This window comes from Elephantulus edwardii, unplaced genomic scaffold (genome assembly GCF_000299155.1).
Source record: "Elephantulus edwardii isolate Elephantulus edwardi_28Jun2011 unplaced genomic scaffold, EleEdw1.0 scaffold00076, whole genome shotgun sequence".
Taxonomy (NCBI): Eukaryota; Metazoa; Chordata; class Mammalia; order Macroscelidea; family Macroscelididae; genus Elephantulus; species Elephantulus edwardii.
In genome coordinates this window covers 1146475-1171896 of record NW_006399826.1, presented here as the reverse complement: position 1 = coordinate 1171896, position 25422 = coordinate 1146475, and the positions used below count along the sequence as shown (strand labels likewise).

The 25422-nt window shown below is 36.1% G+C and overlaps 1 protein-coding gene across 1 annotated transcript in view; it reads left to right on the top strand.

Annotated features, from left to right (window-relative positions):
* Window positions 1-460: 460 nt before the first annotated feature.
* Window positions 461-25422, top strand: part of CCDC178 (coiled-coil domain containing 178) — a 79017-nt gene continuing 54055 nt past the window's right edge. The window contains exons 1-5 of the mRNA XM_006889223.1: window positions 461-522; window positions 2266-2297; window positions 3511-3588; window positions 14631-14690; window positions 19814-19864. Coding sequence (XP_006889285.1) covers window positions 461-522; window positions 2266-2297; window positions 3511-3588; window positions 14631-14690; window positions 19814-19864 — 283 coding nt within the window. The remainder of the gene's footprint in view (window positions 523-2265; window positions 2298-3510; window positions 3589-14630; window positions 14691-19813; window positions 19865-25422) is intronic.

Sequence of the window (25422 nt, the reverse complement as noted above, 5' to 3'; positions counted from 1 at the left end):
ATCCTTCATTTCAGATTTTGTTACTTTCAAATGCATGCCACCAATAGGCGAGTAATTAGACTGTCATTTTTAAATTGTTATCATACATGCGAGATGTATGAACATGAGAGTTGATAAGTGAAGAGTAAGTTTAATTATACATTTTCAGTGTGAGGTATTTCTATAAGCTAATCTGGTTGATATAAATTTAAAAACAAAAGCCCCTTGTTTTTCAGTCTCTGCGAGGCTGACAGCCTTTGACGACAGCTACTGTAATATCAACAGCCATAAGATGGGTGATGATGACAGTAGCAAGAATGAGGCACAGACCAAGAGCCCCCCAAATCAGTGCGCCTGAGCACCCAGTAGTGCCTGGACTCCCTGGTGCACATCACTTTGCCACAGCAATGCTCGCTGCCATACTGCCAGCAAATGAAGCGGGCAGTGCAGCACTTCAGGGTCTGCAGACGCAGGATCAACGATGGCTGCCTTGTCTGCAAACAGTTCCTCGCCCTCTGCTGCTACCACGCTAAACGCTGTCCCGTGAGCAAATGCCTGTATCCTTCTGCCTTAAGATCAAGCACCGGCTCTGCCAGCAGGAGATCCAGCACCGTCTTCAGTTTCCCATCTCATGCACCATAGAATGGCAGGATGAGTTCCCTAGCAGGCCTAGTCACGTCTGCCTTCTCTTGTCTCAGCACCTCCTGGCATCCCTACTCAGCAGCCAGCACACCCTAGAAACCACATCCCCTGCCCAGCCCCAGCCTTCCCTTTTTTTAAAAAAAATTATTATTTTTATTTTTGTGTGAGTGTACCGTCAAATCAGATCTGACTGGTACGGGAGGAGATTGTCCCTCCTTTTCCCGGCAAAGAATCTGGTGGATTCGAACCGCGTGCTTCTGGGATTCGAACCGCGTGCTTCTGGGATTCGAACCGCGTGCTTCTGGGATTGTACTTGCAGCTCCTTGCCACTAGGCCACCAGAGCTCCCCTCCAGCCTTCCCTTAAGAGCATGAACAAGTTTCCCCAGTGTGATACAGACTCGGTCCCCCATTGCCACGTCTAGAGGCAGGCAGGCAGGCAGTTCTGAAAAAATTGGGAAAGATAAGGAAATAATTCTCCTGAAGCCTGCAGAAGAAACACCTGAACACTTTGGTTTTGACCAAACACACCTCAGACTTCTGAATCTAAATATGTAAGACAATAAATATGTGTTGTCTTTAAAAAGAAAAAAAAAAGCCCAATATTGTTTGCTGACTTACCAGGTGTATTCAGGCCTTGAAAGGTCTAACCACGTATTCCTCACTCTGTTTTCATGGGTAGAATTCCCTTGAACAGAAAAACAAAACAAAACAAAACAAAACAAAAAAACCCAACCAAAAACCAACATCGAAAGTCTTTCTTATCATGAAGGCAGGCGTCTTTCCCAATTATCCCTGAATAATGGTTTCCAGTTACCTTAGTTGTTTCGTGTTATCGAGTTACCAGCAAGTCATAGCGACCCTGTGCGCAACAGCTCTGAACCCTGCGCTATCCTGACCCAGTCTCACTGACTCCAACACACTTAATCCCGTTGCCCCAGGTATCGTGTCAATCCATCTCATTCTGGGTCTTGCTCTCCTGTGCTGTCCCCCCACCCTTTCCAAGCAGCCTGTAGAATTACTTAGAAAAGCATTCTTCCTTGGGAACCAGGGAGCATCCTACCCTTTTGTTGTGACAAAGCTGGCTCGACATGGACTCTGGCTGTTCACAGTCTTCCTAGTGTAGGCGATGTGCAGTATCCTTCCACAGGCTGTGAGTAAATACAATTAAGAAACTGTCGTGAATATTGTCTGGTAGACACGTAGAAACAGACCCACTAAATTTTATACAAAGACAGGCAAACATAGGCCTGAAGTCTTCAGTAGCCTTCTCCAACATCCACAATTCAAAGGCACCAATACTTTAATCTTTCTTATCCATTGTTGAACTTTCACAGAAATAAACAATTGAAAATATTACAACTTGGGTGTATGCGCATAGCTCTTGTTATTTTATCCCATGTTTAGCTTCCCATTATCATGAACTCAGCCAAGACACTGACTTGTATCTTGATTGTAATATTGTAGACTTCTAATTAATTTATTGTTTTCTTTTGCGTTTATCTTTAAATAGAATTGAAACAGAAGAACTAGAAATGGACTGTTGTCTACCTGTATAAAAACTCCATTTGTCATAGAATTAAGTCCAACCTGTCAGAGAACAATTATACTCTACTGGGTTTTTGGTAGTGAATTTTTTTTAACAGATTTCCTAGTCCTTTCCCCAAAATTCTTGCAGGTAGACTTAAACCTCCAAACATGAAGTTAGCTGCTAATTATCAACAAAACTCCCACCAAGGAATGCCTTGCAAATTAAAATAGATAATCAATCTAGTTTGATTTATGCAATTTTGTCTTTTTATTTAGCAATTCCAATTGACTGCTAACCATAAGATTTACTGTTCAAATCCACTCAATGTGTCTGTGAGAGAAAGACCTTGCTATCTATTCCTTCAAATAATGCTGTTGTTATGCACCTTTGAGTCAGAACTTACTCATAACTGACCCTCCAGTGGATTTTTAGAGATGGTAAACCACATGGGAGGAGATGGCCGTCTTTCTCTTGTGGAGCAAATTGTGGATTTGAGTGATGTGGCTTCAGGTTGGCCACACAACTCTTTACCTCTGAGTCACCAGCCTGAGAAATCCTATAGAGTCATTTCTTCTCTGTTACATATTGTCACTATGAGCTGAAAATAGACCTTAAGACACTTGTTAATAACAGAAATAGTATTCAGCAATTTAAATTTCCAATAACTACCACTTTTTAAAAAGTACAAGGAACAGAGGATTGTGTTAAATGCAGCACAGTGAGTTTGTCAGTAACATAGAAAACTCTAGCAGCCAAAATATCACTTTCAAACATGCATAAATTGCAAAGACAAAAAAGAAAATAGTGAATTCCTAAATCAAAAGATAATTAAGAGACATCACAGCTAAATGGTACATTGCAAACTTTGTTCATACCATTACGGCAAAACATAAAGATAGGAGCAAACTGGGGGGAGGGGAGTAAAGAAAAAAGTGCAACAATGTATGAATGAAAATCCAAAATCTCTGTAAATGTTCATTAAAATTAATACAATAAAATTTAAAAAAAACCCCAAATATGAAGTAATTATAGAAATGTGGAACAGTAGGCAAATACTTAGTAAAATTAAGAAAATTTTATTAGTCAAATTAATCACACTATGTTCAAAGAATTTTTGGAACATATTTATAGGTGCAACAATATCTGACACTAGCTTAACTAGAGTGCAAGAAGAATTTAACAAGGAAGTACTCAGTTGTAAAGCAGTCAAAAAAGCCACAAACTGGTAATTGTTGAGATTGGTTGATGAGGACATGGAGATTTATCCTACTTTCTCCATAATTTTAATAGGTGGCAATAAAAAGAAATGCACAGATTTTTATTAAAGCTGTCTTATAAATATTTTTCTCTTTCAATTTAGACTTCCAAACACAATTGAACATTCTTGAAAATAAGACTTCATCTTCTAGTCCAACTGGCAACAATGAAACTGAGCAAGGTGAGTGTATTCCTGAATTATTGTCTTTGGAACTGGAACACAGATGAAGACAATTCATATCTCACAGAGGAGGCAACTGCAAAGAGAATAGTCCTTCCAAAAAGAAAACTTTCTAGACCCAAGGGGATCACGTAGGTGAAAGGAGCAAGTCAGTAAGGAAAACCATCTGCACAGTTATTAGGAATTTTTTTTCTAAGTGTTAAACCATAATAGTGACAGTATAATAGCAAGGTATTACTGCAGTTGTGCAGTAGAGTCAGTTTTCACACACCCATGACAGTCAACTGTATATACGATCATTATAAGGAGCTCCAGCAGCCTAATGGTAAGAAGCTGCACTGCAATCCCAAAGGCATGTGTTTCAAATCCCCGAACTGCTCTGTTGGGGAAGAAGGAACAGTCTCCTGTGCGATTACCTGCCTCTGAAAACCCATTGGAGGATCAACTATGAGTTGGTTCTGACTTAGTGGCACACAACAACAATTTTGGTGGAAACCTGAAACCAGCTAGGGTTGTGGTGTCCTTCTCACCAGCTGGTTCTTAAACTTTGAGTAGCTGTAAACGGCTAATTGTTGATATTGGTTGATGGGCACATGGAGAGGCTTATTCAACTTTTTGAGCTTGTTGGTGGGCACATGAAGGCTTATTCTACTCCATCTTTAATGTCAATGAGTAACAAGAAAATGAAATATACAATTTGTGATTTAATGCTATTATAAACATTTTTCTCTTTCATCATTGCAAATGTTACGTGCTACCAAAACTGGTTTAACTAGAGACCCCACATGATAAAGGATAACTGAGCGGTAGAGGCTTTTAGGCTTTAATCTTTAGAAGAGCAGATTACCACTTTGTTGTCCTGTGAAGCCACTAGGTGAGTTCTAATTGCCAGCCTTTATGTAAATAAACAGTTGCTTAATCATTATGCTTCCAGGTCTACTCACCCTTCAACACAATCATACACATTTCCCTAAAAAAACCCCTTATGTAGTTATATCTTAAATTTTGCACCACAGGGCCCACTGGCAGCACCATGATAGATGGGGCAGAGATTGAGGTTGTTAACAATTACAGCTTATTTGGCTCCACAGTCAACACTCTTGGCACCAGTAGTCAGAGAATCAAAAGAAAAACAAATTGCACTGGGAAGATCTGCTGTCAGGGATCCCTCCATAGTATTGAAAAGCAATGATACCAGTCTAGAAACTAAGGTGATCTAGGCCATGGACTTTGCAATTACTTTCTATACATCAGAGAGCTGGATAATTATGAAGAATTACAGAATAAGACACTATGCCTTCTAGTTGTGAAATGGAGAATAGTCTTGAACATACTATGGACCATAAAAAAAAAAATAGAGGAGTCTTGGGGAGGGTGAAACTAAATTTCTCCTTGGAGGCTAGGATTTTGAAGCTCCATCTAACCTGCATTGGGTACGTGGCCAGGTGGGTCCAGCCCTTAGAGAAGGACATCATGCTCAGAAGTGTGGAGTGCAGGAGAGAAAGACCCTGGGTGAGATGGATTGATACAGTGACTGGAGTAATGAGAGTAGATGTGTTGGAATCAATGACACTGACTTAGGACAAGGCAGGCTTCAGAGCTGTTGTTCATAGGGTTCCTATGATTCACAGGCAACTCGACAGCACATAGCAACAACAACTTTACTATACTATTTTGTATCCTAAAGTTTATCAACTTTTACTCTTCCTAAAGTAGGCTAGGGAAGCTCCAGTGGCCTAATGACAAGAAGCTGCACTGCAATCCTGAAGGCATGCTTTTCGAGGCCACCAGCTGCTCCTTGGGAGAAGGATGGGCAATCTCCTCCTGTGCGGATAATTGCTTCTGAAAACCTACTGGATGGTTAGCTATGGGTTGGTTCTGACTCTATGGTATACAACAACAACAACAACAAAGTAGACTAAGTTATATATTTGCATCAAGCAGCGGTCTTTTTAATGTGGCACAAAGGCTAGAAATATTCAAAGTTTTTAATAAATTAAAACAGAAAGATGATTTTTTTTTTGGAACAGGTGAAAAATGGACAATAGAGACTACCTATGGCCCACACAGTTTCATTTGTATTTTACTATCTTACTTTAATAAGAAGCAAAACAAAACAAACTAACAAAGTGCCAATTGAAGCTATAAAACATAACCTCGAGTTCTTTAACTTGGAATAATTGATAATCTTTATCTCAATTATCTATTGGCCACTGTTGCTATTTAACAGTCAACTTCACTAATATAGGAAGTGTGGCGTTGTAGGAAGTAATTCAAACTCATTTGTTTGTGATCTTGATGAGTGCTTCTGTTGATCTAGCAGGTCTCAGTATGGCTAGTGCATACTAAGTGTGTACATCTTCAGTGAACAACAAATTAATTGAGCTCAAAGGGTGATCTTGCTCATTTTGAGTGGACTCTTTTCCACAGAGTTAGAGTCCTTGCTAGGAACACTGGGTTGATGAGGACATCATCTCGACCTTCCTACTCCAGCAGGCTAGGATGAACTTGCTTTCATTGTGTTGACCTCCACCAACATGGATTCTCACAGTGAGTGAAGCAATGAATTCAGGCGTAACAGATATGGTGAGGATGGCACAGGATAGGGCAGGATTCAGATCTGTTGTTCGTAGGGTTGTTATGAGTTGTACTCAACTTGACAGTACCTAACAACAGCAACACATTGTGTTGGCAAGGTGTGAAGACACCAGAAACACACACACACAAACCTTCTTAATGTCATCTCAGAAGTGTTGTGTGGTTGTTTAGTATCATCGAGTTGGAACTGACCCATAGCTGACCATCTGGCTGGTCTTCAGAGGCAGTTAATCACATGGCAGGAGCTGGGGTCTCAGAACCAGCTTATTCTTATTTCTGCTAAATGTTTCTGAGCAAACAAAGCCACAGGGATTCAAGGGCAAAGAACTCCACTTTTTGATAGGAGATGCTGCAAAGTCATTGGCAGGAAGGGATTATTGGAACCATTATTGCAATCAAATTGAAACAGTCACATTTTTAATTATGGATTAAAATTTCATATAGGATGACTACTCTTGGGTAAAAATTTTGCACTCCAATATCACCACATTTATTTTCAAATTACTCTAATGACTTAGCTGCTTAGTTCTTCATTCACTTTATCAATATTAATTAAAAAATCATATCGTCTTGTTTTTCAGAGAGTCTGATTCCTGAAGATGTTAATTAGAAAGACTAATAGTTCCAAGAATTTGGAGAGCAGAGTTAGTGATTTTCCTTTGAATGGCCTGATTTAAGTCTACTTACTTTGTATTGGAACAGAAAGTCACCCATATAAAGCAGTTTTAAAGCAAATTTTCTTGTGTTATGGTGCATCAGGAGAAGGCTAATCATATTGGATATACCTCAGGCTAACCACTTTCAGTCTATGCAATGGAGGGTTAAATGCTGTTAGATACAATCACATAGTACATGAATCAGTGGGAGGCTGTGTTATATGATGATGGATAAGAAAGGAAAATAGGTTTGGTTGACTCCTTGTAACATAACATGAGTTAAATGAATTGTCTTTCAAAATATTCTTTATTAGCAAATTAAGAATTCTGTGCACTTAAATGTCATGAAAATATTCCAAATGCTGGCATTCACTGTTAAAGTGAACTACAATTTTTTGGCATCGTACCATTACTAAACTCCCTATTCTCCATGCCCAGTCACTATAGAGAATATTCAGCTCACCAACCAAAGCAATCCAATATTTGTGTTCAAGCCATGGGAATATATCAGGTCTTAGTGTTTATTACTAGATCTTGACATATATTAAGCTTTAAAGCCCAAAGCAATCTTAGCTAAATGATGTGTCGAACTTTATGGACTCACAGTTGAGAAAGTTTGATCATCACATGAAAACAGCACGAGACCATATTTACTAACTTTTACCAGACTATAAAAGGCACCCTGGTGACATTGTGCATAGATGTTTATTAGCTGCTCCATGAAAAGTTGATGGTTCAAATCCATTAGTCTCTCCATGGGAGAAAGATGGTCAGTGTCCTTAAACATTTATAACCTTAGAAATGTGATAGGACATCACAATTCAGAAGCAATCAGAAAGAAGAGTCCTGGGTCCTGGTGGTGTAGTGCTTAATGTGTGAGGGTGCTAATCAAAAAGGTTTGTGGATTGAATCCACCAGCTGCTCCATGGGAGAAAGACAGTCTACTTCTGTAGAGATTTTCAGTCTTGGAAATTTGGTGGACATTTTTACTCTGTCCAATAAGAACAAGATGATTAGGAATCTATTATCGATTAGTGGAAGACTTGACTATAATTAACACAAGATTGCTTCAATACCCATACTAAATTCTTTCCTCCTGATATGTCAATAGTCATGAAAGTGCTTTTGTTATTTAAAAGTTCTCTAATTCCATAGTTAAATGTAAGTAATTTAGTGGCTTTCTTTTGAATAATGAAATAGTAGTAGTTGGATAATAATAAATTTTGGCTCTCAATTGAAATAGGTACTAAAGCATGTTGTCAGATTTTTCCTAAATATTCTCCTCAGTCACAGCTATTATCTACAACATGCTGACATGCAGAGATTTTCTTTTCTTTCACATGACTCATATTTAAAAACTTTAAGTTTTGTAGTCCAGTGAAAACTGTGAGGGCTGGAATTTGATCAGTCTTGCTATCTTATGTCTTACAAGCTTTCTGCTTTTGATAGGGGCTTGCTACTTTTAAAAAATTATATTTTCACTTCAGCAAAAATTTACAGAGCAAATTGGTTTTTCACTTAACAATTCATATTCATTATGCTTCACAGTATAGATTACAATCCCCATATAGTAATAGCACTCTTGCCACTTTCTCTGTTATCATAAATAATATTTAGTTTTATGTATTAGAATAGATGTGGATGCTCATTATATACCCTACAACCTCTGACTTCAGTTAATTCTGACTTATGGTGACATCATGTACCCATCTCTAGTCAGGTTTCTGAGGTGTAAGCCTTGTCTTCCTTCCATGGAAACGTGTGTGTGTGTATACACACACACACACACATACATAGATACATATAAAATAAATATATATTATTATTATCATATCAGGCCTGATTTTAATTGTTTTTGGTCAAACATTCTTCTAAGTAGTATAACACTGGTCTGTTCTTTTGCTATACAGAGGTAACTCATAATTGCTGTGATGCTGAACACTGTGACCCTGATTTGTCAAATGTAATAATGGTAACCCATGGTGGACAGTGTTTGGTGGAGCTCCCCATTAAAACAAGTTTGGAAGCAGAAGTGGCATCCACTTCCTAAATAGCTTGCCTCTGGAAACCCTAAGAACTTGGGGAAACTATGAAAGCTATACAAGTATTCAAGTCTTTCATTCATAGGGTCGCTATAAATTGTCTACGACTCGACAGCACTTAACAACAGCAACAGATCTATATCTTTCTATATCTATAGCTCTATCTAACTATCTATCTATCTTCTATCTATTGTAGTTGCTGAATACCATCCCATCAGACAGTCAGAACCAATCCATAGCTAACCCCCCTCCAGTGGGTTTTCAGGGGGGTTGATCACATGAGAGGAGATTTCCTACATTTCTCCCTTGGAGCAGCTGGTGAATTTGAACCACTGCCTTCAGGATTATAGTACAGTTTCTTAACACTATATTATACTACTACAATAATGTAGACACCAAGGTAGAGGAAAGTGTCCTTCTATAAAGAGTTAATATCTTCCTCGGTTAATCTTCACTTATTTTCATTCTATAACTTTTTAATATACTGTTAAATTTGATTGGTTAGCTTTTATTTAGAATTCCTCTGCATCTCCCTGTAAAACTGCACTCTAGAATTTCTTACTGATACTGTTGTGTTTCGGTTTGAGTTTTATGATTTATATCACCCCCAAATGGACTGTATTTTCTATTTTCTGAAAAAAAAATAGACACTTTTAATTATTTGAGAGATTATTTGATTAAATTTATCTCTTAATATTTATATAAACAGTAAACTATATATATCCAACCTATATTAACAATAGAATTATTTAGTTTTTCAATTCATCTATAATTTGACTTTGGCATGCTGTAATTTTCTTTTATAAATTGAAGTACTTGTTTAAAATTTAAATATACAGTCATACATTGCTTAATGTTTATAACATAGTCTGTGAAATGTTGTTGATGTTGTTGTACTATCGACTCATAAATGACCCTGCAGTGGGTCTTCAGAGGCAGTAAATCACATCGAAGGAATCTGCCGAACCTTCTCTTGTGGAGCCAGCTGGTGCATTTGAACTATGTGTCTTTGAGATTGCAGTGCAGGTTACTATTAGGAGACCAGAGATCCCTTAGAATATGAAATTATTTGGATGTTGTGTGATCACAACAAAAGCAATCAACAAAATCAAACAAAAAGTGATCAAACACAAGCAATAGTTTTTGGTGATTCTCTTCCTTTCTGCCATTTAATAATCTTTTACATACAGGTCTTTATTATACATATAATCATGATAATGTGGCTATCAGAGAAGCAGATAGATCTAATAATAACCAGTCTTTAAGGCCTTAGTGTATTTTATTTCTGGCAGTAGAAATGTGGGCTGCTATTTGAAAAGAGAATCATAAAAATAAATGCCACAAAACTCACTGTTTCACCAAGAGTCACCTATTTTTCTTGAGTTAATACTCTCAGTGTTGCTAGACGTCCATACTTCACCATTTTCTTCTGACATCTGTGGATAACTTTTTCCTTTTAATAATTTTGCCTTCAGGTAAGTATTCAGAAGGAAAATTTCTGAGACACGTAGGGTATTTTTCATGGCCTTTCACATAGATTCTATAGTACTATAAAAATGTACTGAAATATCATTGTGTGTTTTGATGCTGTCACAACATACCAGATTTTATTTAGCTGTTATTAAGTAGCTTATTTATCAAATCTAAAATGACTTGCAAAATTGCTCTAATTTTTATATCTATTACAGAGTATAGAAAGAATTTCCATGTGTTCATTTAATCTTTTTTTTCCTCTTATGAACTTTATGATGCTGGAGTGATAAATCTTGAAGGTTTTTAACCAATATAAATGAAAACTTTATGTATAATTTCTCTTTGCTCCGCTTTTAGTGAAAACTTTTCCCCAACTCTGTTTTGTGCATTTCTGGAGTGATTAATAGTTGCTAAAATTGTCCTTTTTATAACATGTAATTATATACAAAGTGATTAAATTTAAATATTATTATTATTATTATTATTATTATTATTATTATTAATTTCTTATTCTAGGGAGCTCTGATGGTCTAGTCTGTAAGGTGTTATGCTGCTAACCCAAAGGCTATGTGTCTTTCTTAGATTTCAAATTCATTAAATATTCATTAAAAGAAAGATGGACAATCTCCTCCCATGCAATTGACAGCCTTGGAAAGCATACTAGAGGGTCGGTCAGCTATGAGTTGGTTCTGATTCAACAGCAGCACATTTGCAAATTTATCTAAAAATGAATACTGTAAATTTTAAAATCACTTAATCATTTAGAAATTTGCTTTGATACATTCTTTTACTGGTAGAGTGGTTTTGAGGGGCACATGCATTTGGAGTTTTTGTGTAGCAATAACAATCCCCCAGGCAGAAATACTAGAACATATCAATTTATTTGAATACCTTCTAGATTCATCCATGATATTCTGTGTTTTGTGAAGTGATATATTCTTCCATTTATACAAGTCTCCTTGAGATTCTTTGGGTAGTGTTCGTAGATTTTTTTTTATTAGCATTTTTTTTGTTTGGTTAGACTTATTCCTGAATATCATAATATATGGAGAAAGACTGAAGGTGTCAGTGACTTAACAGTCAATTATATCCATGATTTTTCTTTCTGTATTGCTGAGATTTTCTATGTATAATATCATATCAATTACAAATAGAGAATATTTTACTTCTTTTTTTCCTGTTAGGGTGTCTTTTATTTCTTTCCTTATTACTTTGGTTAAAGCTTCAAATACAATCTTGAAGAGGAATAGTAATAAAAGTTATATTTGTATATTTCCCATTTGTAAGAAGAATGACTTCAATTTCTCTTTACTGAGAGTAATGTTGGTTTGATATGTAGGCTACTAATTATACTGAATTTAAATTTTAATGAATGGAAATCCAAAGTCTCTGTAAACTTTCATTAAAATTAATAATAAGTATATAAAAAGAGAAAAAAACACAACAAACCTTAAAATATCCACAACTTTCTTCTGTACTTAGTTTGGTCTATTCTTGTTCAAGAATTCCAATCATGTCTAGGTTTTTGCAGTTGGTGCTGTCATCCTTGGTTTTTCCTATTTCTTAGTGTTTATCTCTTATTTTTCTGATTATTCCTCTAAAATATCACTACTGAAAGATTTGTACTTTACTATGTCTGTGTTCCATTTATTGAATATTTTTCTTTTTCCCTTCCAAGGTGTTATCTATTTCTAAAGTTTTAGTCTTAGTAGTCTGAATTACAATTTGCTAATTTTGTGTTGCTTCTCATTTTTAATCTATTTGGTCTTATATAATTCTTTAAAATTCTTCTGAGAGTTTTGTCTGTTTTCATGTATTTTGTCTGTGGTTTCTTCAAATATTTTCTCAATCCAACTGAAGCAACAAAAGTACCATTCTTTTGAATTCCTTGTCATCAAGGTCCATCAGGTTTTCTTACTCAGAAAAAAAATCTAGTTCTGTATTTTGATCATTTTCTTATTCCATCTTTTACTTTTTATTTGATTGAGTTGAGATTACGTGTGGCTTTCAAGAGATTATGGTGTCTTTTGTGTTAATTTGGCTTCATGTATGAGCTTTGTGAATAAGTTTCATCCCTTTCTAGTTTGGTAATTGTTAATGTATCACCTCCTGTCTTCTTCTGTGTGTAAGAGAAGATGAAAGTGTGTGTGCAGTTCTCTGGTTCCTGTGGTGGAGAGCAGACTGAACTGTTGCTTGCAATTACTTGCCAATCAGATGGGCCAGAAGTCTGGTCTGATGGCTTCCAGAGGTGTATGTGTGTCTAGATACTGTTGCTGGGTGGTGTCAGATGAGACAAAACACAAAATAAAAACAGGAGAGAAGCAAATAAAAACCAGAAAACAACTTAAAAAATGTTTAGACTGTAAAAGGAAAGAGAATTCCAAACTAGAAGCACTGGAAAGGGTACAAAGTGAAGCATAATCTGAAAAAAGCAAAACATAGAAAAAGGAGAAAAGGAGGGAGGGAGGAGAAGAAGGAGAAGAAGAGGAGGATGAGGAGGAGGAAAGAAGAGAAGAGGAGAGGAGAGGAGAGGAGAAGAGAAGAGAAGAGAAGAGAAGAGAAGAGAAGAGAAGAGAAGAGAGAAGAGAAAAGAGAAAAGAGGAGGAAAAGAGAGACTGGCAATGCAAAAGAAGAAACAATCAAGAGAGAATAGAAAGTGGAAAATTTGAATAAAGGAGGAGAAAACTGCACAAGAGCAAAACAGAAAACAAGCCAGCAAGCAAAATTCCAATAAACTGCGAAAAGTAAAAAGTAAGAGGGAAAAAAGGAGGGACCACTGAGGCGGGTGAACTAGACACCTGATTGGTGCTCTTGTCATTGCTATGGTTTGTGAAGACAAGATGCCTGCCCTGAGACAGTATATAAGGAAGACCAGAGGAATATCAGTATTGTGTTTCCCAGTCAGACTACCTGCTCATCTGAGAGTTAATTGAGGCACTAAGTTATGAGCTGAGTCATGAGTAGCACATCTTCTGGTCAAGGGAGTATCTAGGGATGGGATATTCAGCCTAGGGCAGTTTCTGTTGGCTTCAGAGGAGCCTAGTCTAGTCCACGTGGTTAAGGAGAGTGTCAGATTAGGGGATGGATGGAGGCAGGTTACCCAGCCAGAGACAGGTAGCACGATGAGGTAGTCTGTGTCCAAGGATGGTACACTTAGGAAAGGAAGCCCTGCTCCAAGTGTGAGCATGGTATATGCTGAGCAGGGGTGCTGAGTGAGAGACAAGGATCTCAGTCAGAGATGGTGCTCCCTAAGAGGGCACTGCCAAGCATGGCATAATTCACCAGCTCTTGGAGGAAAAATGTAGAGGTCTGTGTGCTACTGTCTCCAGTTACAAAATGGCCTGCCTAGCCTCAGGTGGAGTTGTGACAGGCCAAGAGAACACTTCCAACAGCATGAGGGGTCGTGGTAGTCAGATGATAATTTCCCTGATCTTTAAACAAGCACCTGGGACTAAGAAGGACATCACACCTTTCTTGTCATCAGATCTACTATGTGAGTCTCACTTAATTTAAGTTCTCAAGCTGAGAACAGCTATTGTATTGTTCATGGATCTGTGTTCCACCATTCTCCTTATTAAATATTTTCATTCCTTTTATTCCTTTCATCAATGTTCAAAGTACTTCTTTGTCTTTTAAAACTCTTTGTCCCAGGGAGTCCTGGTGGCCTAGTGGAAAAACCCCCAAACCAACTCTTTGTTCAGAATTATCATCTGAATTTGTGTGTCTTCAGTGAGGAGGGTCTGAACTTTTGTCTTTGTAGTCCATCATCCTTTCTGGAAATCTTCTTGGCAATTCGACTTTAGAAAAGGAAAAATCTTTGGATTTATTTGGCATTTTTGGTTTTTTATTTGTGAGTTTCTTCTCACTACATGTAATTATAATTTATATTTGTGTGTATGTCCTTTCATTTTTTTCTTGAAATATTTCAACCATGTGAAATATTTCAGCATATGAATGCTACTTTGAAAGTACTTCCCTTTTGATACAATTATATTTCAAAGTCAGTCACATACTCAATGTTTTCAACAAGAAAAGATCCATATTCATGTCAGTTCTAAAGAAAGATGGCATAACAAAATGCAGAACTTATCAAACAATTTTATTAACATCACATATGCCAGCTCATTCGTCACTTTCATTTTAAAACAGATCCTTTTAGTTAATACTTGAATAATAGTTTTTAAAAGACTTTACTTTCACATTATAATTTGGTAAATTTCTTAATTCCTTTAAAATATATTAACCATTCACTCAAAAGTTTTAATTTTTTTAGAAGAAGAAGCTTCTGATGAAGCTGGGCAGAATTATCCAGACTACAGTGTAATTACTAAAGGTAAGGAATGAGCAAAGAAAGAATTTTTCTTTTACTTTTCAAAGAGAAGAGCGAACTGAGGGGGAGGCTTGAGCAGGGAGAAAAGTGCAACAATGAATGAATGAAAATCCAAATTCTCTATAAACTTTCAATAAAATTAATAATAATAATAAAACAACACATAAAAGTGAACTGGGAGAGGCAGAACTGAGGGAAGAAGAGGGGGTAAAATGTGCAATAATGAATGAATGAATATCTAACTTTTCTGTAAAATTTTGTTAAAAGCACAATTAAAATGAAAAAGTTTATTTAAAAAAAGAAATGAGCAAAGATTGTGTAATAGAGTCCATAAACTGCATTTACACTAACTTTTGAGTTTATAATCTATTTATTATATGTTGAGTGTTGTGGTGGTTGTTGTATGCTGTCAAGTCAGAACACATTCTTAGCTGATCCTCCAGTGGGTTTTCAGAGGCTGTACATGGCACAGAAAGAGATTGCCTGAGATGTAGCTGGTGGATTTGGGGTCGGCAGCTCAACTCCCTACCCACAAGACAAACAGAGCTCCTTATGTCAAGGGAGAAATGAGAATGATCATTACTAAAACTTGAATCAACGTTGTCAAGTTGGTTCTTACCCTTAGCAACTCTCCGTTGAACTTCTGAGGTTGTAAATTGCAATGGGATGAGGCTCTTAATCTTTCCCTCACAAAGCCTCTGATAAATTCAAATCAGCAAAGTTGTATAGCTTTTGGGTTAGCAACACAAGTTGCTACAGACCACACCACCAGAGCTCAAATATCGTTGACAGTTATACTATTAGAATTGTAACATTTCATGAGATATTTAATTCTATTAAGGGGACCTGTTCACACTAGCCACATCCACAGCACAAAACCAGTTCCCATGAGGTTAGGCATGTCCCTCATTTCCTGCACCTCTTTCTGTTCATTCCAACACCAATATTATGGCTGTACTGGGTCTAAAATCCTTTGCAATAGCTCACAGACCACACAGAACCATATATCAAAAAGACTATGATTCAAGTGGTCAGCAAGATACAATAAGTTAGTGAGGGCAGTTTCCAAAATGCACTTGCAGGCCCAGCCTCCACTCTATCTGCTCTAGGCTGGAGTTAGAAAGCTCTTAATCCTGCCAGTCATGGATTTTCTCCCACAGCCATCTAACACATGTGGGCAAAGGCTCTTAACTCTGTTTCCATGAGGTGGTTGTTGTTGTTGTTGTTAAGTGCTGAGTATGACTCATAGCAATCTTATGAACAGCCATTCTGAAACCTGCACTATGCTGTGCCTTCCTCCACCACTTCTGAGACACTAGGACTCATTGCTGAAGTCACAGTGTCAATTCATGTCTTTGTGGATCTTCCTTTCCATGAGGTAGTAGTCCCAAAGTTAGCTCTGTCTCATGTTGGGCATCTGGTTCTTTGCTTTGGCAGCTGCTGCTCTTCTGTAGATCTGGCCAGCATGACAATCTCTGGCTCTGAAAGGTGCTCCATATTCTCTTGTGTGTTCTTTGCTGGTGCTGAGATTCTCAAATTCTGCTACAGAATCACCTAAGACTAGCCAATTCCCATGCGAAAACACTATCATACCCTCATGTCTCCACTCATGCACATGCTAAAGTCAAAGCCAATGGTTAGGAAAGCCATTTTGAACAATAAACTCTTAACACCACTGGCCTTCACAAGTCTTTCCTCATTGTACACATCACCACTAAGTTGAATCTACCAGAGAACCAGATGGATCTAATACTAATTCCCTCACCTGTGTTCTGCTATCTGGTATTAGGAATGTGGGCTCCTATTTGCGACTCATGGAGCTGGAGAGAGAAGATGGGACTGTGATAAATTAAAATGTCACAGAACTCAATGTTTTTACCAAGTTTCAGCTGTTTTCCTTGAATTGATGCTTTTGGTGCTGTTAGAAGACTTCAATACATTCTTAGAGTTATAAAAAGTTGATTTTGACAATTTTATCTTTTTCTTTCCTGTTTTTAAAGAGTTGTAGATTTTCAGAGTTCCTTATGTCACCATTTTCTCTGACATATATGTATAACTTGCCCCTTGTATCAGCTTTGATTTTACCCAAAAGTAACAGTGAGCTCTAGTGGCTTTTTGCACTGTCAACTAGAACGCACACAATTTGAGGGCACCAGTGGCTCAGTGGGAGAAAGATGGTCTATCGCTGGTATGATTTACTTCCTCTAAAAACCAACTGGAGGGTCAGTCATGAGTTAATTCTGACTTGACTGTACCTAACAGCAGTTTTGGTTTAAGTATAAGCATTCAGAAGTGGAATGTCTAGTAAGACACATAGTTGGAATATTTTCATGGTTCTTTACATAGATTCTTTAGTTCTTTCCAACAATTTACCCAAACACCATTGGGTGAATGAATCAATAATGCAAAAGCATACCATATTCCATGTCTTCACTATTAAGTAGCTAATTTATCAAATCTAAAACTACTTTCATTTTCATTACTAGAGAGTTTCCATGTGTTCATTTAATCTTTTTATTTCTCTAATGAAATTGCTGATGATGAATTGGTGAATCTTGAAGGTTTTTAACCAATATAAATGAAAGCTTTATTTATTATTTCTCTTTGTTCCATTATTTTAGTGAAACCGTTTTACCAGTGCTGTTTTATGAGTTTCTGTCTTGATTAAAACTTGATAAAATGATCATCTTTCTGTCTCAATTAATTTTGAATAATTTATGATGCAATGTTATATTATCATGTTAGTTTTTGTAAAAATTATTATTTTGGAAGCAGGAGTGGCATCACTTCTAAAATAACATGCCTCCGGAAACTCTACGAACTTTGATAAATGTTGATAGTTGTAGAGGCCTTTTGTTATTAGGGTTGCTATGATTTGTGCCCAACCTTGAAGACAATCAACAACATTATTATTAATTTTTAAATGATTTAATTATTTAATCCTTTAGAAATTTCCTGGTATATTGATTTACTGGTAGGACAGTTTGGATGAGCACATGTTGTTGGAATTTTTGTATAACAATGCTGCCTGATCATCCAGGTGGAAACTTGAAAGCATTGTTTTATTTTAGTCACTCTGTTTAATAGTCCATTACATGGATGGTTCTATAATGAAACTATTTTTAGTGTGATTATAATTTCACCCAAATTTACTTCCTCAATCCTTCATTTATAGTCTCATTCCTCTTTGCATATTTGTTAATACCTTTGCTTGGTGACTGATGTACAGTGTTTATTTAGGTATGTTTCCTGCCCTCTTAAAACCTATCCTATATTGAAGGAGATAAGTATCAGAACTCACATCAGGAATTTAGGACAAAGCTTTAGCTGCATTAGATATTGGCATGTTCTTTCTGCATTTTATATGGTAAATATAAGGACAAATTCAGAAACTTTGATTTTAGAGTTTAAATCCAAACCTTATATTAATTCTTTAATTACTTGGGATATTTATTAAAAGTGTCTTATTTTTTAATTTATAACATTTTTGGTACACATCCATAGTTATATAGAATAGAAAGTCTTAAATATTTGATATGCCTTTTCCCTTGGAACAGACATTTGACGTTACTTCCCTAGATTTTTTAAATATTTAAGAATATAAAGATAGGTTTCTTGCACAAACCAAATGTATATACATATTTATTATTATTTCAGGTGTTTTAAGAATGTTATTGATCATTTAAAAACTTGAAAGGTAATTCTTGAGTTATTTACAAAATGTTGTTTCTGTTGTTACATATCATTGAGTCAGAAACAAGTCATAGCTAATCCTCCAGTGAGCTTTCAGGAGCAGTAAATTGTATGGGAGGAGATTGCCCATCCTTCTCCAGCATTTCATCTGCATGCCACCAGGTTAGCAGCGCAACTCCTTACCACCGTGCCTCTTGTTATAAACACTGGGAAAACAAGACACTTTTGCAGGAAATTGTCCTAAATGGGAACGTAATTAACATACATGTTTGCTTAAACATTTTTATTTTTTGGCAATATTTTCTAGCACTCCAAATATTTTTAATTTAGTTGTTTGTTTTGTTGTTGTTGTTGTTTTGTTGTCAAATCACTTCTAACCTATTTTTTATTTTCACGATTGTAGTGGAAATTTTGAACTTTTTTTTTGCAGTTGTGATGCTGCTTTCTGTTTTTATTATCTCTCATAATAGATTGTTATTGTAATTGTGGTGAGGCTTTTTTTCCAGAATACTTATCAGTCATTTTTATTCTGTAGCTACGAGTTTTCTAGAGACACAGTTGCGCTATATATAAACAATTTTATTTTTTTCTTTCCCTATATGTATACATATGAACATATGTTTTTAAAGCATAATCACGATAATAACTGGGCAAATAGCACATATAGATTACAAATAATATTCTGTTTTGTAAGAATGTAATTTACTTTGGCAAATTTATCTTCTAATGATTTTTTTCAGGAGTGTGCACATAATCTTCTCTTTCTTCAATTTTGTATTAGTTATTTAGGCTTCCTGTCCAATTTTCCAGATTTTTTTGGTCAGAGTTTTGTTAATTTAATTTTTAAAAGGGAAACATTTTTACTTATTGATAATGACTTTTGTATTTGTCAAGTTTCTTTTTGCAATGTTTATAATTCATCTTTTTTTGCTTAATTTTATCTTGAAATTTTTTTTATTTTATATTGATTTTCTCACAAAGTTTGTGTATGTTGTGTTTCACACTAGTCTTAATTCATATTGTTTTTGATACAATTAAAATATTTTAAGTAGTTGAATATTTTAAGAAATGCACGTAACAAGTATATGCTTCCCTTCTCTCTTGGTGACACCAAGAAATTTTGAAGTCAGCTTCCTGGCCAACCATATGGAAGAAATCCACAAATTTGAATTTGTACCCATTTCAAAGACAAATGAGCCAATAGAACTTAACACATAATGACATTAATAAATATCATATGTCAGAATGTAATGACTTGTCATTTTAATACTAACAACAGGCAGTTTTAGTTAATATTTATTTTATCATTTTTCTTATTATTAAGTTTTTTTTTCAGGGACATCACTTTTATAACACTTTATATACAAAAGTTTTGTACGTTATACTACTTATTTTTAAAAACCTAATCCTCACTGAAATGTTTTTCTTTTTAGAAAACAATATTCCTGAGATTTCGCTTGAAAATAGTGCAACAATTACTGAAGGTGAGAAATGAGCATAAATTATAGAATAGCTTACATAAAATATATTTATAGTAACTTTTGATCTTATGTTATGCACAATATGTTGTTGTTGTTGTTGTTATGTGCCGTCGAGTCGTTTGCGACTCAGAGCGACCCTATGTACAACAGCCCTAAACCGTGCTCTATCCTGTGCCAATCTCATTGCCTCTGACACACCCATCCCGATTACCCCAGTCACTGAATCAATCCACCTCATAGAGGGTCTTCCTCTCCTGCGCTGTCCCTCTACTCTACCCAGCATGATGTCCCTCTGTAAAGACCTGTCTCTCCGTACAACATGTCCAAAGTATGTCAGACGAAGCCCCAGAATCCTCGCCTCCAAGGAGCAGCCTGGTTTAACCCTCTCTAGGATGAATCTGTTTGTTTTCTTGGCAGTCCATGGTACATTCAATACTCTAAATCTAAACATTCAGATTAAGACAGACTAGGAAGAAGGACTGGCCATCCACTTCTGAAATGGCAGGCCTCTGAAAACCCTATGTACAACAACAACTATCCACAATATACTTTATATTAAAAAGAAATGTTGAAATAATTAACAGTTCTCATTAATGATATATAATAATATACTAAAAAGTTCAGCCAGAGTACTCCTTGAAGGCAAAGATAACAAATTTTGTCTCTCATTCTTTGCATATGTGTCTAGGAGAGGCTGTTTTTTAGAAATTGACCTCCTGTTTGGAAAAAATGGAGGGTCAGCAAAAGAGAGTAAGGTCCCAATGAGATGGATAATCATGGTGATTACAGCAGTGAGCTCAAGTGTATCACCGATGATGAGGATGGCATAGATTAGGATAAGATTTGAATCTGTTGTTCATACAGTTGCTATAAATTAGGCTCAACTTGATGCCACCTAAAAACAACAACAGCAACAATAGGGAAAGTAGACAGTTTACAAACACAGCATTCCTACTTAATTTGTTCACATAAGTTAGTCCATATTTCATCTCGCAGCTTTCAGAAGATCTCAACTCTGGCCAAGAGCTGATAGAATCTTGATTTTAATACATTAATCCTGAAAAAGAGAATTAGTGTTGAAGAAGGGTGTTCCTGGAAAATTAGAGTCTTGCTTGAACTTAATTGAATATTCATCTTGGCCATTTGGAATCAGACTTCATAAGGAGGAGCTCTATCAAATTGTGCTTGTCTAAAACCTTTGTTTTGAATGTTCAGCAACATTAGGTGGGAAAGATCTTAGATCAATTCCTACCAACTGATTAATTTACTAAATGAGAACTCTGAGGTTTATAGACTGAATAGTTCTAACCAACAATGCTCAACTAGTTTAAATATATAAAGGATTGATAATGTGTACCTACTCGAATGACCTTTTGTTTACAACATGTTGTCTTTTTAAGCTTATTAAAGTTTAAAAGGAAAAGAAAGTGTTAATTTATCAACTGGCATAAAACAAGTCAGTGACTGAAATTTTTTTGTGTGTGTGTCTTTATTTTTTTAATTTTTATTACATTTTATTAATTTTAATGAGCGTTTACAGAGATTTTGGATTTCCATTCATTCATTGTTGCATTATTTTCTCTACTTAAATGTCATTGGATCTTTTGTGGATTCTATTACTTCATGTCTCTTACAAACTTTTAATGTAAAGTTTTTCATCACAGTATTTAATTTTTCCCACTTGATCATTTGTAAAATGTTAATTACAATTCATGAGAGAACTGTAGAAATTAATTAGTATTAAACATTGGTTGAATGTTCCATATATAAGAAAAATATTAAAAGAGGAATTAGTTTTCCTCATGTTTAATGAAGTAAAACAAATGTTTTTAGTATAAGAGCAACTATTTTGTTGTTAAAAATACACCTAAATCTTATTTTTAGAGGAAGGACAATGTGCACTCATTAAGAGATTTGGATAGAAGAGAAAATGTAATTTTAATATGCTAGTTCTTTGGTTCTTTGGTTATTATAGAGATGAACATATATATCCACATGCAATTAAAGTGGAAAGTTATCATTTAGCACACACAGGGTGTGTTTGTGTAGCACAGTATTATAGAACACACAGGTGTGTTTAACACACACAGGGTATGTGTCTAGCACAAGTGTATATGTGTTCAATGTATGATTAAAGCACACTAGAAGCCTTTAGAATATCAACTCAGCAATGATGAAAAATAATTCTAATTTGAAAGCAAGTGTTAGGCAAAAGCAAGGTGATTTTTTATCTCTATCTTCATTTAGCTATATATTTAGATATAAAATTAATCTTCACAGTATCGTTGTTACATGCTGTGGAGGCAGAACCAACTCAGAGCTGACCTTCCAGTTGGTGTTCTGTGGCAGTAAATTGTACAAGAAGAAATTGTTCATCTTTTCCCTGCAAAGCAGCTGGTGAATTTGAACTGTAATTCTTTGGGTTGACAGCACAGTTACTTATCGCTAAGCCAACAGAGATCTCTCTTCATAGTATAGTTTATGTTAGTTCTAGCTCTCCCATATGCCAGCTTTGTGACTTTGAGCAAGTTATGTAACTTCTCTAAGCCTTAAATTCCTTAAATGTGACTCATGAGAGTAAATCTATTTCAGGAGATTGTTGTGAAAATTAAATAAAATGTGGCATCAAAAGTGCTAAACTGACTGGGGATCCAAAAAAAGCATTAGAGATATTTTTAGAGATTGTGGGGTGTTAAAAATTCATGAACCTCTATTTCGTGACTATCATCTAACTTCATTGGATTACAAGAAAGGTCAAACAGAATGAATATGAAAGTACTTGTGCACGTAAGTGCAAAGATTACTTATTTTTTTATGCAAATATACAGTTCTGTGCTGAAGTCTAACAAGGGTTCTTAACCTAAGGGTCCTTTGGATGGCTTTTAGAAGTATCTATAACTATCTTGAAATTACAAGTAAAATAACGTTTGCATGTAAGAGATCTTTTCCATAGTCCTCCATAAACAGAACAAGACATAAACATGAAATTGTGCTCAACTTTGTGATATTCAGTATCTGAGAGCAGAGGAAAGCAGTGGGAAACTACAGAGGCAAGAATTAACAAATCTGAGTCTCACACAGTAGGAAGATTTCTTCTCCCACCCCAAGGCACGAGTCACCAACTGCTGTGAATTAGAAAATAGTCTAAGGAGTCTTTTCCCCTGTGACAGCTTCTGTATGGATGAGGAGAAAGGATTCCATGATTCAGTCTTACAACCAACAAAGCAAATCTCCCTGGGAAGGCAGTTGAAGTGTGTCAACATCTCCTCAAGACATCCTGGTTTACTGTCAATTGCTACAGATGACTTGTACAATGGAGTCTGCTCTCACAGTCAGAACTATACCTGTGTATCTTACAGCTCAGCCCTTTGGCACTAACAGGACATGAAATCCAGGGTGTCAGTTCAGGTCTGTCTGCCTTCCTGAAGCAACTGTGTGTGAGGTAAGCAGGTATCTTAGAGGCAACATCTTGTTGAGGATACATCCACAACTCTCATCGGTTAATGGTAAAGAACTGCCAAATTAAAGGTACATGCTTGGGACACACAAGCTACTTTGCAGGAGAAAAATGTGCAATCTCATTCCATGCTATTTATTGCCTCTGAAAACCCACTGGAGGGACCGCTATGGGTCGGTTCTGACTTAAAAACATACAACAATAGTCATAACTAACATATTCCCTCTACTAGAAACAAAGCAGACCTCACAAAGGATTCACTTAGAGTGTACCAACACCTGCTCCCCTTGAATACTGTTGCTTCCTAGCCTATTGCAAATTGCCACAGAAGGCTCACACACTAGTCAGTTCTTGTAGTCATTACTCGCTGTATCCCAACACATCTCATAGCTGATGCTTCTAAAACCAATTGGACAGACCTTCTGGGGAGTTTTATCAGGCCTGTCTGCTCCTCTTTTCCGTTAGTGTTGACTGAGGCTAACGTGCTCTGAGAAGGAATCATCTTTAAGTGTAAGCTATTCTGGTTGACAAAATATTACAGATATACTCTGATAACAACAAAACGAACATCCTCCAAGGTCTTTTTTTGGTTCATGACAGCATCTCACCCACCTGGATACTGTTATTTGCAAACCTGCTGTGAGTTGGTACAAAGGGCCCTGCATCAGAGACTGCGTCTGTAGTCAGCAATCTACCTGCTTCCCTTCTTGCCCCATAGCTGCCTGGTCCTTGAAATCAACAAGACAGAGCATGAGAGCCAGTTAGTGTAGTTCCGCCTCCATTTCTAATTGTTAAAAACTAGCTTGAGTTCAGTGGAGATTATGAGGATGACACAGGATAGGGCATGTTTTGACCTGTTGATCACTAAGAGTTCTAGTTGATCTGATGAAATTTAACAAGAACTAGACTTTCTGGAACCATGAAAGCTAGATGAACTTCCAGAAACTAGTAAGCAATCATTTAACTTTGAACCAAATGTATTCCCTAATATCATCTTAAGGAAGTTCTGGTGTCCTGGTAGTAAGAAGTTGTGCTGTCAACTCAAAGACATGCAGTTTGAATTCACCAGCTATTTCTATGGAAAAAAGATGAGAAATCTCCTCTTGTGCAAGGTACAGCTTTTGAAAATCCACTAGAAGATAATCTATGTATCCTTTTTTTACTTTACAGCACATATCAATGTAATATCATCTTAAATCTGAATAACAATTTATTAATCATTATAATTGAATAATGATGCATAGCGATCCTATGTACAACAACTCTGAACCCTTTCCTGTCCTGAGCCAGTCTCACTAATTCTGACACACCAATCCCTATTGCCTCATGATGATATTAATGGTATTGAATTTCACCATAATCCCTTCATTATTTATTGGTTTACCAGATTATTCATGATTATTACATAACTTTCTCATTAAATTATAACATACACATTTTTGAGAGGGAATTACTCTGTCCCTGATAAAAGATAAGAATGGTTGAACAACATGAATAATGTAATAAACATTTCTAAATTATGCAATTTCAATTGATCCTATGCATCGGAAAGTTGGACAATGATTAAAGATTACCCAAGAAAAAGAAATGACTTTGATTTACAGCATTGGTGAGGAGTGTTGAATGTACTATGAATTACCCAAAGAACAAACAAGTCTGTCCTGGAGAAAGTGAAGCTATGGTGCGCTCCTTAGAGGAAAGATGGACATGTTGTGAGGAGTGGCTAGTTCTTGAAAAAAGACATCATGCTGGGGAAAGTGGAAAGTAGTAGAAAGAGTAAGACGTTCAACAAAATGAATTGACACAGTGACTGCAATAATGGACTTAAGCATATCAAAGATTGTGAGGATGTCACCAGATGGGCCAAATTTCTGATTTCTGTGAGTTTTAGTTAACTTGATAGTGTAATACACATTGAACAACAAATAGTTCACGTAGAGATTGCAAATTTGTATATGTTTGGTGTGTCTAATCTCAACATTGTTGGCACCAGCAGTCAAGAAATAAAAAAATGGTAAAGTCTGCTATTAGAGACCTCTCCAGAGTGATGAAGAGCAACAATGTCCGTTTAGAGAATACAATGCACTTGGTCCAGGTAATGGTC